The sequence below is a fragment of the Xylocopa sonorina genome, chromosome 5, assembly GCF_050948175.1.
Source record: "Xylocopa sonorina isolate GNS202 chromosome 5, iyXylSono1_principal, whole genome shotgun sequence".
Lineage (NCBI taxonomy): Eukaryota > Metazoa > Arthropoda > Insecta > Hymenoptera > Apidae > Xylocopa > Xylocopa sonorina.
This window is the reverse complement of record NC_135197.1, coordinates 1,204,939-1,225,123: the sequence shown is the minus strand read 5'-3', so window position 1 is coordinate 1,225,123 and position 20,185 is coordinate 1,204,939. Positions and strand designations below refer to the sequence as shown.

Sequence of the window (20,185 nt, the reverse complement as noted above, 5' to 3'; positions counted from 1 at the left end):
ATATAAAAATCTAAAAATACAATATGTACTTAAAACTATATATATATATATATATATATTAACCATATAATTGACCTAAAATTAAGATAATTTCACTAACTAAAATTTAAATTAAATAGGAGCTGCTATATTAGTTGAACATACTGTAGCGGCTAGCATCGAGGTATAATAGAAGACCTTTTTCGCTACAAGCAGCTAGAACGATTTATGGTATGCGCACAAATAAGTTACTTTTGAGAAGACGTCCTTAGCGAACTTTCTCCACATGTTATTTGTAAATCGTAGTCGACGACCTCAGTAACACACGCGGACTCCATAAACCGAGGGTTTCCAAAAAGGGTCTAGGCCTACGGTCAAGAGGCTACACCCTTGACGTGAGAGGAACCAGACCCAGCGGAAACCCCGCTACATTGCCAAATGTTAAAATAACAAAATGCCCCCACTATACCTGCTGCTGCCCTTCCAAGCAAACGCGCTAAGGGCGCAAGAACAGGCGGCACCTAAATAAACAAATACATGATTGGCTAAGGTCGAAGCACCGACTTGTGCTTCATTGTGCTTTGTGAATCATGCAACGGAAAGATTTGTACAAACGCGGCTGCACACGAGAGAACCAAAAAAGACACAGTTGATCTCGAGAACTTGCCGAGTGCAGTCGCTCCAGAATAAAGAGAAAAGTGAACAACCTACGACTTAGTCCGATCATTCAAATAACCAACCTCCTCCACAATACCTTTAATAGTAGACGACTATTAGTCTCTTTACAAATAACATTTACTAAAAAAAATAAACCTGATGATCTAAAACCATAAGAAATTATTATTAAATATCTACCAATATAATTTAATTTTATATTTATAAATATTCCCATTAATAATAAACCCATATGAACAACTGATGATATAGCAATTAAAACTTTTATATCAAGTAAACGTGAAATAATGGCATTGATTGAAGCAAACCGCCGAATCACGACGAAAGATGTTGCTAAGAGATTAAATTTGTCGAATTTAATCGTTCATGACCACATGAAACGATAAGGTTACATTTCAAAGCTCGATATATGGGTACCTCGCGCTCTTAAAGAACGAGATTTGCTCCGTCGAATTGACATCTGTGATTTGCTTCTCAAACATCAAGAAAATTATTCATTTTTGAAGCGAATCATAACTGGTGATGAAAAATGAATTGTTTACAATAATGTGGAACGCAAGCAGTCATAAAAGATCAACCAGCTCAAAGAATTTCCAAAGCCGATATTCATAAAAAAAAGTAGTGCTCTGTATTTAGTGGGATTTTAAGAGAATCATCATTTTTGAGGTTCGGCCAGACAATTTCACAATTGACAATCCGTGTAGCTGGCGCCCTAGCGTTTTGAGTTACCTTGCAGCTTCCAAGTTCTGTCATTAAGCCGGCTAATTTATGCCCGCGAACATAACCAACTTGTACGTAGGCGAGTATCTCGTAGTGAGAGATCGAGTTATATTAAAATCCGTGTTAATCAATATTATATTCATTTTAACCAATATGTAACCCTGTATTCACGTATTTAATTCCTCTCCGAGCTCGCCGGGCAAGGATACGCCGGAACCTCGTTACAATATATAATATTATTTATATTACTAATTTAATCATTATATCATATTAAATAAAATTAATATGTTAATATTTAATTATATATTATTATTTATATTTTTAATATATTTTTATTAAAAGTTTATATTAATTATTTAAATTCTTAACATTATTAATTAAATTATAAAATATTTGTTTATAATATCAAATTTTATGGTCATATTATTATTACATTCATTATATTAATTATATATGTTAATCTATAGTTTACCCCATAAATTATTAATAAATGTAACTTACTAAGAATTTAATTTATTAATAAATACATTTATGTTTATCTGAATTAAATTCATTTAATAGTAAACTATATATCGAAAAAATTGAATAGCATTTAACCTCTAATTATATATTTATAATTTTAATTCAACAAAAAATGTTATATATAATTAACTCTTTTATTTTCAAGGTATTTAAATTAATTAAATTTATATTAATTATCCCTGATACAAAAGGTACAAAAATAATTATACCTTCAACATCTTATTTAATTCATTCACATTACTATCTATATAAATTTATTTATTTATACTTAATAAATACTAAAGTATAACATTTTTATAAAATTGTATTTATTATTATAATAATATTTTTAAAAATAATTAGAATTTTCAACTATCTCAAAACTTTCCAAATGAAATATTTTAATACTTAAACTAAAATCTTAAATTCCAAATACATTTTCCAATATGTTTACTATGTTACGACTTATTTCACTTAGAATGAAATTGACCGGCAATTTATACGCCAAATAAAATTAATTTCAATCTTAACAATTTTTAAGAAATTTACTTTTACATTTAATTTCAAATTATTATTAACAATAACTATTCAATAATTTCATTAATTAAAACTCATAGTCATCTTAAACATTCTATATTTTAATATGAATTATAATTTATAAAATTTCTTAACCATAATATCTAATTACAATCTTAAAACAATACACAAAAATAATGTAAGTAACTCCTATCGTGCATTATCAAATTAATATACAAACTTCTCTAATAAAAATATATAGCCACCAAATTTAACAGTTTAATGTTTTACATTTAATCATCAATATTTAATTTTAGTTTTATAATGGGGGATCTAATCCTACATTTTTAATAAATTTTTCTAGTGGAGGTGCTTGCACGTGTCGCGTGATCTTGCACCGTTGACTATCCAGGCAACTCCGAGCCCACTCTCCGCAGTCTTTCTTGATAGACGGCCAAAGGTAACGTGCGGTTACGAGTTTGGCCGTTGCGTTGATCCCGGAATGCGCTAGGCGGTGGACGGCGTTGAAGGCCACTCGTCGGAATGGTCCGGTGATATAAGGCCTCATAGTGTCCGTCGACGTGTCGCAGTAGACGCTGGTGTTCGTCCCTGGTAGCGTCACCTTCTTCAGGCGGAGCGTGGTCCCGGTGTGATTGCGCAAATATGCTTGCAGCTCTTCATCGCTGCTCTGCGATTGCGCTAGCGAGTCATAATTCAGCGTTTCTTCCAGCGTTTCGATCCTGGACAGGGCATCGGCGACGATGTTATCCTTTCCGACGATATGGCGTATGTCCGTCGTGAACTGGCTTATAAAGTCCAGGTAGCGGAATTGCCAGGACGTACACTTCTCTGACTTCTGTTTGAACGCGAACGTGATGTGGCGGAAATGTTTGATGGCCAGCTCATTCGCCAGCAGCTCTTGGTCGTAGGACCCGTAGTTCTTCTCGGTGGGGCTGAGTTTCTTCAAGAAGAAGGCTAGCGGCTCCCAATGGTCGCCGTTGTGTTGTTGGAGGACCTTCCCAACGGTGAAATCAGAAGCGTCGCATGTCAGCGACAGAGGCGCGTCCGCCTTCGGATGAGCTAACAGCGCGGCTTGTGCAGGGCCTCGCTTGCACTCTTCAAAAGCTGCGGCTGCCTCGGGGGTCCAGTTAACCGGCGTCCGACCCTTGACGCTATCATGTAGCAGGTCGTTTAGGGGCGCTTGCACCTGTGCGGCCATAGGAATAAACCTTCTGTAAAAGTTTAACAGACCTAGGAACAGCCGTAGTTGCTTCGCTGTGGTAGGCTGCGGATACCTCGCGATTGCCTCCACCTCGTCTTCCAATGGCCGAGAATCTTCACCGTTAATAAGGTAGGCAAAAAACTTTACCTCGGATTTCCCAAGATGGCATTTCGACGGGTTAACCACCACGCTGTACTGTTTTAATCGCTTATACAGCTCCTCCAGGTGTTGTCGGTGCTCCTCTTCGGACGACGAGGCGACGAGGATGTCATTGATGTACACGTAGCAGAAATCCAAACCGCGTAACACCTCGTCGATGAATCGTTGGAAGGTCTGTGCCGTGTTGCGTAATCCGAACGACATGAACGGAAACTCGAACAGTCCGAACGGTGTCGTTATCGCGGTCTTATGCACGTCTTCAGCGGCAACGGGAGTCTGATTATACGCGCGCACTAAATCGATGGTAGAAAATATTATCTTACCATGGAATGCCTGCGCAAAATCCTCAATATGCCGCACCTAGTACCTGTCGGGCAGCATCCGTGCGTTGAGACCCCTGTAATCGCCACAGGGTCTCCATTCGTCCTCTCCCTTCTTCGGTACCATGTGCAAGGAAGAAGACCAACTGCTCTCCGACGGTCGAACAATGCCTAACTGCATCATGGTCTCGAACTCCTTTTTCACCCCCTTCAGCCGATCGGGTGCGAGTCGGCGGGGTTTGCTAGTCACTGGCGGCCCCGGTGTCGTGCGGATGTAATGCACCGTTGAGTGCGAGACTTGCGATGGTGATCCCTCTGGCCGAGTTATCTCCGGGAATTTTTACAGCACCTCATGGAACATCGAACCGCCATGCACGGTTTTGGTGCTCAGGGTCGACGAGACCTGCTTCGTAGTCCACCCGGAAATTAACGTTGTCTGATCCAACAGACGACGATTTCGCACATCCCCTAGCAACCCATAATGGTAGAGAAAGTCCACACCGATTATGGATTTCCTCACCTCGGCTATCACAAAGCGTCAGGTAAATGTGCGGCGTAGCCCGCGGTCTAATGTTATCGTTACCGTCTCGTATGTAGGGATCTCCGTCCTGTTCGCCGCGTAGAGCATATACTGCGACTTCTCCCGATTGCCACGAACCATCGCTTTCGGGATTACACAAAGGTCGGCGCCTGTGTCGACCAAAAATTGCGTTTTCGTCGCGTAATCGGCTACAAATAGACGGCGATTCGTCGGGCCACCGTCGTCCGCCGTCATTAACGACTGCCCATGTCGTTTCCCGTAGAGTGCCAGTTGCATGGCGGGGCGCATCGATGGGTCTACAAGCCGAATTTCCAGTGATAGGTACCCTTGCCACCTCGTACCTTAAGACGTCGTCGGAAACCCGAACTGAATCGTGCACGTCGGGGTGATCTTTCTCGGTCACCGTCACGTCACGAAGGTCTACCTCGGTTCACTTCTCTGCGGAGGGTCGCGATTTCTTCTGTCAGCTGGCTGATGCACTCGTGGACCGGAGCGTTAGCGCTACCATTTCCTCGTGCTCCAGGAGGCGCCGGGTCTTCTGCTCCTGCGACGGAGATACGGAGACACCGGCGTAAGATAGTGTAGCCATGATGGTATTATACATCGCACCAAAACTCGTTCTGCACTATTGCTTTATGTTACGACGGATCTCTACCGCACTACACGTCCGGTAGTCATGTCGGGGTCACCAATAATTGAGGCGTACGGGAGGAAAGATATTACTTGACCTTTCGCTCTCAATTTTAATATAACAATTAATAGAACAAAAAACAGTAACAATAGTGGTGTATGTGTTACAAAATGTTCTTTATCGCGGGAGCGGTGCTATGACCACGATTCCTTCACGTCGCTACGCGACTCTTCTAAAACTCTAATCGAATTCACAATTCTCAACGAATGGGAAGGTTGTTCTAAACGAACTGCTCTAGCCAAACTGTATTCTAGACGAACCGTTCTAGCCGAACTGGGTGTTTTAAACGAACTGCTACGTGGGCGAAAATGTCACCCCTTAAAAATGAGTACAGAAAAGGATGGAAAAGCCAAGAATGAAAAGGATGGATGCGCGAACGTGGAAAGCGAACGCTTTCCATAAAAACGCAAGGGACGGAAATTGGTCATAATTATTTATCTCCGGTTTATACCGGAGTCAAGGATCTGCCGTACATAACTGGTTAATGCTCAGTCGCGACGAACTCTTGAGGAACACAATTGCTTGGCCTGAATGATGGACATAAACCAGACGGATGTCGGGATTGGGAAACGCGCGGGCCTGGTCGCCAAGCGCTAACCCACAGTGACCAGACCTACGCTGAGTCGTGGGAACGCATTGTTATTTAACTCGAACATTTATAGCTGGAAATACGCGGAATCGTAGACGCCACACTAATTTGGAAAAATAACTTTATATTTTAAATTAATTCATTATTTCACCTTAAATTAATTTGTTTAATTACTAATATATAATTAAATTTTAATCATATTACAAAAAATTAATTGCAAAAAGTAGTTCAACCGCTATTGCTACCACTAATTTTATCTTTAATAAAATTTATTTCTATTATTAACTTTTATCAATATTTATAATATTCTATATTAATTATTACATATTACTTAAATTATTTTAAATATTAATTTATATAATATGTCATTAATATTATATAATTTAAATAATTTAACTAATAATAAATTTAAAACTATCACCTATTTGCACTTAATACATAATTTAACAGCTAATCGATTAAATATCCCCTCTAAATATAATTTTAAAAATTTATATAATAATTTAATATTAATAGACAGCAATATTGAATTAAATTATAGAAATATATATATATATATATATATATATATATATATATATATACATATGAATAATGATAAGATGGTGGCGACACCATACACTGTAGCGACACTTCCGAGGAGTGTCAGCAGATCCGTAGTCATCTACGTCCGCACTTGTTAGCTAAAATGCAGGCACGCAGTGGCAGCACGTTCTAGTCACCAGCGTAGCACGCGTGCGGATGACACTGCGCCAGCACCAGCGTGACACGCATGTCATCGTTCCATTCAAAAATTTTTTTTGCATTGGCGTAAGCGTCACATTTGATAATGGGGAACCACCTGTTATCCGTACAAATTAAATACGTCAGAGTTTAGATATCCGCATACGAGTACTGACAGACGTTTTGGTAGTTCTTTGCCAACATTTATAGTTACTGAGAGAGCCATATATATTTTTTCAATTCGTCAGGAAAATTCATGCCAATAGAGAGTATTAAATACGATGACAGCATATTGTTTAAAGAAATGTAATAAATGATACATTTACTTATAAAATGTTGAACTAATTAAGTTACGTTTACTTTACTAGCGTATCACTATTTGCAGGTGGAAATATTGAACGTAATTATTTCTCTTTCTTTGGTACATATATTCTTGTGGTACATGGTTTTATCGTTTGTAGAAATTACTAAAAGTAATATAACCCTCTGTTGCATGAATTTTTAACGATGAGTTAAAAAAAAATATTTATAAAATAAGTGTATACATTCTTACGAAAAAGTAATTAACGACTTTGCGGAAAAAATCGCCGTATTGAGTTAGCGCATATTACGATGTTAGTACGATAGTCCTGACACGCTTTCAATACTGGTATTAATACTACTATATAACGGCACAATTGTGCCGTTGTGGAAGCTGGGGACGAGCATTACCCTTGCACAGTATACAGTAGCGAAACTCTCTGTCGGCACCTTTGATGTCGGTGTACCATAAAATTGAGTACGCATGCGCGACAGAAGCAACCAAATCGCAGTGCCACCTGGATTTCAATCTCACTTGCATTTTTTTACTCTCTATCTGCCCAACTTATTTTTACGTTTAGTTAATCAAAATTTAATAAAAATAATAAATGTATTATTTCTAATACACTGAAAAACAAGGAAAGAAAGCAAAAATCGAAAAAATATAAAATACACATGTTACTATAACTATAAAAATGTAAGAACATAAATATTATACAAGATAAACAAGAAAAAATATAATGAAAAATACAAAAAATATATTATACATTGTATATTTTATTTTAAAATTTATTTTAAAGTTATTTTATATATACTTAATACCTATGTATACAAATATATCGGTAACAAACATATAATATCTTAAAAGTAAAGGTTTCATTAATGAAAAAAACGAAGATATCATATTTTTAATAAAAATTGCAACCTATTTTTCATTTCTTCCAACTCCTTTCTTGTTTCATATTTCAGCTACTCGATCCACCTCAATACAAACCAAAAGAGGAGACAAAAAACAAAAAATAAAATTGCATATACTTTCATTGTACAATCTTTTGATTGATTTATATCTTAGCTACTCGATCCACCTCGATACAAATCAAAGAAAAGAAAGTCAATAAAAGCGTGAAAAAGGTTTCATTACTTCTGTCTCGAAATTACTAGCAGCAGAATGGCAAGTTGGCAGAATTATTTTAGAGGTTTTTGTATTCCTGAAAATAATTTAGATATAATTTATAAATTTACTAATTAAAAATACATAAATTCATTATTCTATTAATATATATTACCTATTCTCTTCTTCAACTTTTATAGCCCCTTCTGCATATGTATTACTAAAACAAAAAAATATGTATAGAAAATTACAAAACAATATAAAATATAATTTTAATTATTCTATTAGTATATATTACCTATTCTCTTCTTCAACTTTTACAGCCTCTTCTGCATATGTATTACTACAACAAAAGAGATATATATTATAGAACTATAAAATTGTATATAAAATTATAACAAAAAAATATGAAATACAATTTCACATACCTAGATAGTTCTCCTTTTTCTGTAGCTACATTTTGTTTTGCAATTACATTTGTATTATCTCTGAAAAGAATTTATTTATTAAATTAAATTGTGTCAAATAATTTAATCATTAAATGAAATTATGTCAAACTAACAATTATTATTAAACTTACTGTTGTTTAGTATCACGTCCCAATAATAGTGTTGGAACAGCATCTGGATGAAGGCTAGCTTTAACTTTATTAATTCTGAATAATTTTTCCACAAAATGTAAATGGCACAGACGAATATTGTTAAATGAATATTGTGGACCTTTAGATAATAGATCATATCTTTTACATGCATCTACCCATTTCAACCATCTGTAATATAAAATTGTATTAGTTTTATCAATAACATATTAATTTATATATTACATATATTTATATTATACTACTCAAAAGAAGCATGGCATCAAAAAATCATAAGGCATATTATAAGACATGTTATACCTGTCTTGTTCCTTTGGAAATTTAAAATAATGTTGCTTCACGTTGAATTGTTTTAAGCATCCCAGTATTGCACAATTTGACTTCTTTCTTATGTCACATTTTTTAATTATAAAATTAATGCAGCAACATCTGAAACAAAGCTAAGATCAAAGTGCTTCCAAAGAGAATATATAATTTAAAATATTTATATAAATTAACAATTTCCTTAAATTATTAATCAAAATACTTTTAGAAATTAACAACTATTTTAAATTGATTCTTTTTTGCTTCCTTTCCTTTTTCTCCTAAAATCTTCGAAATAGTTTGAACGTGCTTCAACGCTTTCAAGCAGCTTTCAACAGATATTGAATTCCCTCCAAATTCAGCTTCAGGTTTGGTTAGATATTCAATCGTCTTTTTGTTTGCTAAGAAAGAGAGAGAAAGAAAAACTAAAGAGCAAGTGAGGCAGAAGTTCAGATGGCACTGCGATTCGGTGCCCTGTTTCGCGCATGCGCATTAAATTTTGTAACAAAATCGGGCAAGTTACGCTACTGTATACTGTGATCTTATCTTGTGTTGTCTGGGTTGGGCATCGACACGAATTTTATGTTATAACTTTTAAACAAGAAGTTTCCCCAGGGTAAGATTTATACCATTTAAAGAGCATAAAATGAGCTTCCTATACTGAATTTTTCGTTAAAATCTGGGGAAATTTTTTTTTTTGGTATAGCAATTTTTCTCGATTTTTCACTAATCCAGAAACTAGAGATATGCATAAAAAATGACTTAAAAATTCTGAAAAAAGAAAAAATGATATAGCTTTCGAAAGCTTAATTTTTTTGTGATTTTTTGACATAAAATTCAGGTCGATAACTTTTTTCAGTCGAAAATAATAGCCTCCGAAAGATTTCGTTAAATGTATACTTTGACACCCCCCCCCCCCCCCCCCCCCCCCCCCCCCCCCCATTAAAGAGCCCGACAGATGGAGACACTGACAATTGGTGACACAATAGATCTACAAATATGCAAAGTTTAAAGAAAATTGGTTGGGAGCGAAAACATATGGTTTTTGAATAGGGTCCTTTGTATTTTTATAATTTATATGATTTGCTTAAACTATACGTACACTTTTGTTACATCATATTTTTATCTTTTTATATTTTTCTCTTAATAATTTGAATAAAAAAAAAAGATTTACTGAACTTTCCATCTTTTCTATAATATTTGAAGTTTATTGGATGTACATAAATGTTTATAACAGAACTCTATAAAAATTCTCTGATTTTCGTAAATTTTCGCTTGTATTCTTATTTTTGTATATATGTACTTGAATACATTTTTTCGCCTCATATATGTATATAATATAGAGAATATCACCTGCAATCCTATTGATAAGTTTAGTTAGGGTTTTAGGATAAAATGCATCTGTATTTTTCGACATTTACATCTCTCATACTTTTTTAGTGCCATAAATCCAAGCACTGAAATCATATTGATAGGCGTGAAACCAAAAGCTCCAAATAACACCTTCCTTTACATTGATTATATTTCTGGGGCGTTACATATTTACATTTACGGTAATAGCTTTGAACACTTACTACACTAACAAGAAATAATGCAAGCGACTCTAGCATCATACATTTTATGCTATTTTATATGAGCAAATAACGTAAAACATTTTTAATTTTCAGAAAAGTTAAAATTTGTAAAAATGCAATTTTCCATGTTTAAGTCAAAGAATGTAGGTGATCAAAATTTTTTTGCCTGTGTATTATATTATTTATAGTGTTATATAAAACAAGTAAATTAATTATATTATGAAAAAAAACGTTGATGTTTTTGAAGCGTAAAAATATTTCTTTTAAAGGAATTCCTTCTATAAAGCTAATTTAATTTTATTAAAGCATTTCAGTCTACTTTCAAAAATACCAAAGTTATTTTAGATGATAAAGATATACAGATCAGTTAATCACAATGTACACTAAGTTAAGTAGTCAATTTTAATAAACTATTCAAACTCTTTTACTGCAACTGACTCAGCATCGGACAGTTTAGCAGTTACAGTTGCTAAGAGTTCTGGTGATATATTCATAGGTGTGATGTTGGATTTTTCAAGACTTTGAGAATTAACGTCCGAACTAATCATGTAAACTTGCAAGACACTTTTACCAGGTTCCTCCAAAGATTCCTTTGATAGAATAACTAAGGATCCTGGTTCTACACTACCAATATTTGGTATAACTGTTTTAAGGGAATTTGGGTGATGAGTTTCCGAATCAGGATTGGTACTACTGCCGATAGTTATACTTTCTGTAGTTTTCGAATTATCATCTGGTGAAACTGCAATTTCATGATCATCGAGACAATCATTTAATCTTTCACTATCAAGCGTATTTATATCTGGTCCTTGCAATTTTCTTATTTTTGGTAATCTTCCAGATCTTGTTGGTCTCACGCGATAAACTTCCGCATCACTATGAAAATTGTTACACGAACTTACTTAATGGTTCAGCATCATTTGTTGCAGTTAATGAAACTTTTCTTTTAATGTTTAAAAAACTCATTTTTTTACACTTTTAAATTTTATTTTACTTACAATTTGTTGACATCCATCATTTTTTCTGTATCTTTTTCATATTCTATTAAATCATATTCTTCCCTTTCCTCTTGTTCTTCCTCTTCTTTATCAGATGCATCCATTTCTGCAATACTGGATGCCACAATTCCTAAAAATTAATTAATAAACAAATGTTAAATTTATTAGACATAATGCAGTATATAAGTTGATAGATATATGTTAGTAAAATTAGTTAAAAATATTTAAAATATCTTTTTTTTTAAGTGCAGTGAAAATCCAGTATTCATATTTATTTTCTAACTTACTGCATTTTCGCTTTTTACTTGATTTTGTACGTTTCTTTTCTTTAGTTCTTTGCTGTTTCTGTTTCTCTTGTGCATTGAAATACTCTCTTTCTGAAGCTGTTAGTGAGGAAATAAATATAGTACATTATAATCCATAGATGAACTGCATACTAATAATATAAATTTCATCTTAAAACAGTGACACGTAAATATAGATAAAAAGACCAAAATGTAATTATCTAGTGAGTTCCCTTGCATAGAATTTCATTACAAATATTTTTCAATTGATAATTACTGAATAATGACATATTTAATCCTTCTGGCATACCATATATGATAAGTGTACACGCAGTTTGATAACATTAAGATCAGGATATATTTGTAAATAAAGACACAATAGATAGCTTCGCTATATTCTTCTTTACCTACATGTTCTTTATCTATTTTATGTAATTCATTCATCCAATGTTTTAAAAGATATCTTGTATAAAATAATATAATTCAGTTTCATTGTTCTAAAAAAGAAACATAAAGAGATGTGAAGTAATTTAAAATTAAATTTACCTATTGATTGTTCTAGTACTTCAGTATTGAACTCTTGATGGTGTGCAAGTGCTTTTTCAACCAAATTTCTATTTATTTTTTCTTCTTTTTTAAATTTCAATTTAATTTCTTGTCTTGTTCTATTTGGAAAAAGACTTTGCATCAATAGAAAGTCTGTACCAACTGTATTTAATGCTCTATAAAATTTTAAAGTTTCCCATTTGGACCATTCTTTACTTTTTTTACGCCGCTTATAAAATCCATTTCCACTATTATCATCATCTATAATTGCTTCTTTTGCTAGTACTTCTCTACTTTTCTTTGCATTAGTTTGTTCTATAATAAGACTTTGTTCATCTATTATTAATTCACCATTTGGCCCAACTTTCACTTGAGGTACTGGCATTGCGGATGATGGATCATCTTCATCTTCTTCTTCATCTTCCTGAAGTTCTTCTGATCTGCAAAAATCAATATTTGTTTATTGTTTGAAGTTTCTATTATTTTCAATTATTTTTTTCTTAAGGATCAGGTTATCTTTTCTTTTTATTTGGATATTATCAAATGCTACAGAATTTGAAACATTTTTTTATATTTTTTAAATATTTGCTTTAACATTTTAAAAGAGTAGGAATCCATACAATTTCTTTAATAATTCGAAGCAATACACTTGTGACAGTCTTGTCTTTAATGTTACAGTAACAGTACTTAATTACTTACTGACATTCCAGTAATTTTCTTGTTGTCATTGTAGATTCTTTAGTCTTCTTCATGGGATTAGTAATAGGATTATAATATATTAAATCGTACATTGTAAGTTTACTTCTGTCTGGAGTTTTATTTTCATGCTTTAAATGAAATTCTCTTCTAGCCTCTGCTAGTTTTCTTGCAGATTCTGAAACTAAAATACGTCTCTTCTGTCCTATTTTTGACGTTAAATTATTCTTGATATTATTAATAGCAACATCTTTTGTATTTTGCATTGATTGCACTGAATCATTTCTTATATTATTAGTAATGGTAGAAGGCATTTTTTTATCATCTTCAAATTCATTTGTACTTATTCCACACCCTTGTATACTGTTTCTTCTTATTCTACTACTGTCACAATCAAATTTTGGTGCTGGTTTCACAAAACTGCAGCGATTTTGTGTTAATTTTGTGGGAAAATCTAAAAAATTAAGAAATGTTTTTGTTATTCTTCATTATTTTTGTTACCTGCTAAATTTGAAAAAGGTTACTAAAATAGGTAAAAAAAGGGGAAGGGAGGAGGGATGAGGAGAAAATATTAATTTCAATTAGTAAAACAAAAAGATTTTATAGTATTATTAGAAGGATTAAGAAGAAACAGAAAAACAAGGAATAGAGAACCAATAAAACAGAAATGAAAAAGGCTAGAAGGTTAGGAAGCAGAAAAAATGTAAAGGACTTAATATACAATTAAGTCTAATAATACAGAACATTTATTCCAATCATTCTCATAATATTTTAGCTGTTTGCAGCAATACAACACATCTTCCCAATCTACATAATATAAACACAGAGAATGCAGAACAGGTTACAATAACACATTATACTCACTAATTTCTGTTGTGTTTGTACTTTCTACTGGCTGTACAGCATTTTTTTTTGGATCTTCGAAGTTTTGCATAAATTTAACTTGACATTCCTTACTTTGTTGATCAATATCCTTGCATTCATCTTGTATTTGTTCTGCTAACTCTAAATCATTTTGTATTTGTTTTTCCTGAAAAACATTTTCTACATTTTGTTGTGTTGTTGTACAGATATTATCAGATATACTTTTATTCTTCTCATTCTGTTGAGTGAAATTAGTAATTTCAGTAACAGGTATATCTTGTGTTGCTTTTCTTCGGGCTGGAACTGTGACCATAGCCTTTATACGTGCTCGTTTCATTTTTTTAATGTGTAAATTTATTACAATCTGCAAACATAATTTAATAAAGTTTAATACACTGATGTAACAATAACAGCACAAAAACATACGTTCAGAAGAATCTATTTTAGCATTGGAACATTTTATGAAGGAAATAAGTACAAGGTGGAAATAGTCTTTGCATATCACAGCATATTGATAAGGTATGAAAGATAGGTGCAATTAATAACAATGAACATACAATTGATAATGAAATACTGATACGGATAATGAAAGATAACAAATATGTACTTAGTCAAATTTAATTAAATTACATTATAAAAGTCAATTGTAACTTTTTCTAACCTCCAAAGTTACATACTTACTTATCAATATAGTTCTCACAATATATTTGTACCGTTGTTACTCTATAATGAACCGAAAACTGTTTATTAATAATGTTGGGGTATCTTTGAAAATAACTTGTAAATAATATACGTATATTGATTCTCATTGATTCTGTTGTTACGTGTGACACTAAACAAACTTAGACCCATGGCCGATTGATAAGTATGTATGTAATCGTTTTGCTTCGACTGTTTAGTGAGCCATCTGTGATCATTAAAATTACAATATAACCTCACTGTGCTCCATACAATAGGACAACTCTATGCCAGCGTCTTTGATGTTACTGTTGGTCAAAATGGATTGCGCATGTGCGAGATAAGTAAGTTGTCACGTAATTTCAGTAACAGGTACATCATTACGATTGTCCCGTAACGTCACCTAAACTTTTGTTTCACTCGCATTTTACTTTTAGGCTCTCTTTCTATGTCTCCTCGACGTATTTTCACATCCAGTTAATCTAAATTTAATAAAAATAATAGTTGTATTATTTCTAATACACTGAAAAATAAGGGGAAAAAAGCAAAAGTAAAAAAAAATAAAAAACAAAATACATATGTTATAATATCATAGAGAACACAACGAATGGAGAGCCAATGGCAACGGCTGGAACTGCATCCGTGGTAAAAATCGGGCTAGGGTCACAGTATACAGTAGCGCAACTTGCCCGATTTTGTTACAAAATTTAATGCGCATGCGCGAAACAGGGCACCGAATCGCAGTGCCATCTGAACTTCTGCCTCACTTGCTCTTTAGTTTTTCTTTCTCTCTCTTTCTTAGCAAACAAAAAGACGATTGAATATCTAACCAAACCTGAAGCTGAATTTGGAGGGAATTCAATATCTGTTGAAAGCTGCTTGAAAGCGTTGAAGCACGTTCAAACTATTTCGAAGATTTTAGGAGAAAAAGGAAAGGAAGCAAAAAAGAATCAATTTAAAATAGTTGTTAATTTCTAAAAGTATTTTGATTAATAATTTAAGGAAATTGTTAATTTATATAAATATTTTAAATTATATATTCTCTTTGGAAGCACTTTGATCTTAGCTTTGTTTCAGATGTTGCTGCATTAATTTTATAATTAAAAAATGTGACATAAGAAAGAAGTCAAATTGTGCAATACTGGGATGCTTAAAACAATTCAACGTGAAGCAACATTATTTTAAATTTCCAAAGGAACAAGACAGGTATAACATGTCTTATAATATGCCTTATGATTTTTTGATGCCATGCTTCTTTTGAGTAGTATAATATAAATATATGTAATTAATAAAGTTAAAGCTAGCCTTCATCCAGATGCTGTTCCAACACTATTATTGGGACGTGATACTAAACAACAGTAAGTTTAATAATAATTGTTAGTTTGACATAATTTCATTTAATGATTAAATTATTTGACACAATTTAATTTAATAAATAAATTCTTTTCAGAGATAATACAAATGTAATTGCAAAACAAAATGTAGCTACAGAAAAAGGAGAACTATCTAGGTATGTGAAATTGTATTTCATATTTTTTTGTTATAATTTTATATACAATTTTATAGTTCTATAATATATATCTCTTTTGTTGTAGTAATACATATGCAGAAGAGGCTGTAAAAGTTGAAGAAGAGAATAGGTAATATATACTAATAGAATAATTAAAATTATATTTTATATTGTTTTGTAATTTTCTATACATATTTTTTTGTTTTAGTAATACATATGCAGAAGGGGCTATAAAAGTTGAAGAAGAGAATAGGTAATATATATTAATAGAATAATGAATTTATGTATTTTTAATTAGTAAATTTATAAATTATATCTAAATTATTTTCAGGAATACAAAAACCTCTAAAATAATTCTGCCAACTTGCCATTCTGCTGCTAGTAATTTCGAGACAGAAGTAATGAAACCTTTTTCACGCTTTTATTGACTTTCTTTTCTTTGATTTGTATCGAGGTGGATCGAGTAGCTAAGATATAAATCAATCAAAAGATTGTACAATGAAAGTATATGCAATTTTATTTTTTGTTTTTTGTCTCCTCTTTTGGTTTGTATTGAGGTGGATCGAGTAGCTGAAATATGAAACAAGAAAGGAGTTGGAAGAAATGAAAAATAGGTTGCAATTTTTATTAAAAATATGATATCTTCGTTTTTTTCATTAATGAAACCTTTACTTTTAAGATATTATATGTTTGTTACCGATATATTTGTATACATAGGTATTAAGTATATATAAAATAACTTTAAAATAAATTTTAAAATAAAATATACAATGTATAATATATTTTTTGTATTTTTCATTATATTTTTTCTTGTTTATCTTGTATAATATTTATGTTCTTACATTTTTATAGTTATAGTAACATGTGTATTTTATATTTTTTCGATTTTTGCTTTCTTTCCTTGTTTTTCAGTGTATTAGAAATAATACATTTATTATTTTTATTAAATTTTGATTAACTAAACGTAAAAATAAGTTGGGCAGATAGAGAGTAAAAAAATGCAAGTGAGATTGAAATCCAGGTGGCACTGCGATTTGGTTGCTTCTGTCGCGCATGCGTACTCAATTTTATGGTACACCGACATCAAAGGTGCCGACAGAGAGTTTCGCTACTGTATACTGTGGCGCTACTGTATACTGTGGTAGTACGATGATCGGACCATTCTTAAATATTACGGGCATCGCTCGTGGTACGACGGTCGCGGTTTGTAATTTGCCCCACTACAAATAGCACAGACAAGGCTCGTGATATATTCTTACTATCTCTTCATATCGTGATCAGTCAGAAGTTATTCTTGGTCACATTCGCACATCGAAATTTATTTTCATAAATTCTAGAGAAGCATTCCCACAAGATGTTTTCAAGAAAAAGATTTTGTGATGAGAGCAGTGAGAATTGTGCTAAAAATTTCTGTACCGAAAGTGACAGTAGTGATATTATACGTTCTGTTCAAGAAAAATGCATGCGATTAGTTCTTGATGGTACTTCTGACGACGATCAACTATCAGAGCCCTGGCTTTAGAAAGAAATAAGAAATAGTTCAAAAATCTGGGACTGTACAATGACTCCTGGCATAAGAGAGGCCTTACGTTAATTACGAGGAAGTAGATGAGAATTAGATATATTTAATATAATATTTGATGACATCTTCTGAAAAAATATTGTAATCGAAACTAACCGGTATACAAATCAAATACAAGCGAATCCACGCAGAACACGAGAAATCGATGAAACTTGGTTTCCTATAGATTCTAACGAAAGTAAAAGATATTTCGCATTGTCCATAATAATGGCACAGGTAAGAAAACCAAGAATACAAATGAATTGGTCGAAGAGGGCTGTTATTGAAACGTTGATATTTAGAAAATCAATGCCTTTGAAAAGATATCTACAAATTACAAGGTGTTTGCATTTCGCAAACAATAATCTGGTTGCCAATACAGATAAATTGAGTAAGATTAAATCTGTGATCAATTTTTTGAACCAAAAATTTAAAGTGGTATATATAATGAAAGAAGACATTGCTATTGATGAATCGCTCATGAAATTCAAGGGGCCTACCAAGCCTACCCTATAGGTAATTTAACCCATCAAAAAGGGCAAGGTTTGGCGTTAAATTTTATAAATTGTGTGAGTCCAATTCAGGCTATTGCTATGGTAAAATAAACCGTGATGATAGCGCTTCGGAAAGTGTTGTGAAAGAGCCAGTGTTGCACAGGGGTCATATTTTATACATAGATAACTGGTATTCTTCCCCCAAATTGCTTATGACATTATTGTTTAATTATAAAACAAATGTAATTGACATAGTACGTGGAAATACGAAGCATATGCCAAAAGATTTGTGTAATGTAAAATTAAAAAGGGGGGAATACGCAATAAGAAGCTGCAACTGAATACTCGCTATAAAATGGAAAGACAAAAATGATTACACAAGGATCCAATTGTACTCCAAAACCAAATTGTATTACAAAGTACAATAAAGGAATGAATAGAATTGATCTCCAAGACCAAATATTAGCATGCTTTCCAGTAATGAGGAAATACATGAAAGGATATAAACAAATTTTTTTTTATCTGTTTAATATTGGTCTTTTTAATTCATACATTTTATGCAACAAAATAAATAACGGGAAGAAACAATGTTATGTTGACTATAGGATCAACATAGCCGAATCACTATTAGAGAATATGCCAAAGCCGAATTATAAAGAACGAAGACAAAATATATTGACCCAACAGCATCAAAATTAAGACCGTCAAAACCTTGTAGAGTTTGCCAATAAAATAAACAACGTAGGAGTGTAAGAAATGCAAAGTTCCCTTTCATTTACCAAAATGTTTCGAATTGTATCACACCACTGCAGATTATTAATTTTGTATTACTGATTTTTGTATAAATAAATTTTTTGTAGTATTTGCATCTACCATTATTATTGCATCAGGTTGTTTTTACTTATCAAATATTCTACAGATATTTATAACTTTAGGAGGGCACCGCCGCTAATATTTATATTTGGCCCGATCATTGTACTACGGGCTATGCCCATAATATTTACTTTTGGTCCGATCATGGTACGGGCTACGCCCGTAGTTGTAGGTTAAAGGGTTAAACAGCGAAGAATATGTACAAAACTTAAGAAACATACCACTAATTTACCACGCATTTAGGAAAGCTACCAATAAAACCATCACCTATAACAGGAATACAGATTTCCAGAAATCCATCATGAGATTTAACTATAAGCTATCCAGCATAGACTTGAAGGACAAACATAGACACAATACAACAAAATATTGATAGCTATAACATAAACAACTAAAACCAAAGCCTGTTTTCAAAGTCAATGTAAAATATTCTACAAATCCGCAATTCTTCTTTCTTTTTCACTTACCCATATTATTTCTAAATAGCCACCACACGTTATAAATCGACTTCTTTCCTTCCTCTCGCTCCGTTCTTCTTTCTTCCTCCACCGTCAACCTTCTTCCTTTCTACATTATCCTCCTTCTTCTACCTTATCTCTACCCTGACCCAACATTAATTGTATTTACTTTATGTTCTGCCATTTTCTATACATATTCTAAATCCAATGTATATAACAATTAAGTCTAGTTTAAGTTGAACATAATGTAGCATTCCTTATTCTGCGTAGGAGACGGACGTACGCTCTTGACAGCGCTACCTGAACTTCAATGCTGTATCTTAGTGGACAGGGATTTTGTATCGCATCCATCCATAAAAATAGGGTGGGACGTAAATCTAACAATTACGATGAAAGGAGCGAAATTGGAAAACGAAAATTTAGACTGTACCATCGAGGCAAATATTAACTATTAAAAGCATAAACAAGACCAACGCGGTCAGAGAAGAAAAAAAATACAGTACGGAATAAAAATAGTCCGGAGGCACGAACAAACAATTAGTTTTAGACCCAGCAAACTCTCCTTTACAAGTAAGGAAAAACCGCGATCTATTTTAGATGAATAGACGACAAAAGGGATTTAGAAAAAATTAGGGACACACCATTAAGAATCAGAAAAAAAACGGAGCCCATTATAATAGTAAAAGAAAAGATCCCTTAGT

The 20,185-nt window shown here is 32.8% G+C and overlaps 2 protein-coding genes across 2 annotated transcripts in view; both read right to left on the bottom strand.

Annotated features, from left to right (window-relative positions):
- Window positions 1-20,185, bottom strand: part of LOC143423858 (protein krasavietz-like) — a 210,011-nt gene that overhangs the window by 41,186 nt on the left and 148,640 nt on the right. The gene's annotated exons all lie outside the window — the stretch shown is intronic.
- On the bottom strand, window positions 10,770-14,287 carry LOC143423691 (uncharacterized). The gene is made up of 6 exons (XM_076895195.1): window positions 13,911-14,287; window positions 13,050-13,500; window positions 12,351-12,790; window positions 11,808-11,903; window positions 11,521-11,650; window positions 10,770-11,398 (listed from the first exon to the last, which is right to left on the bottom strand). The coding sequence occupies exons 1-6, from the start codon at window positions 14,245-14,247 to the stop codon at window positions 10,933-10,935; spliced, it is 1,920 nt and encodes a 639-aa protein (XP_076751310.1). The 5' UTR covers window positions 14,248-14,287; the 3' UTR covers window positions 10,770-10,932.

Coding starts and splice junctions, on each gene's coding strand:
- LOC143423691 (XM_076895195.1), bottom strand. CDS start 14,247: ATGAAACGAGCACGTATAAAGGCTATGGTCACAGTTCCAGCCCGAAGA. Junction 12,791..13,049: donor AGAAAATTACTGGAATGTCA/GTAAGTAATTAA, acceptor TGATTTTTGCAG/ATCAGAAGAACTTCAGGAAG. Junction 11,904..12,350: donor AGTACTAGAACAATCAATAG/GTAAATTTAATT, acceptor CCTCACTAACAG/CTTCAGAAAGAGAGTATTTC.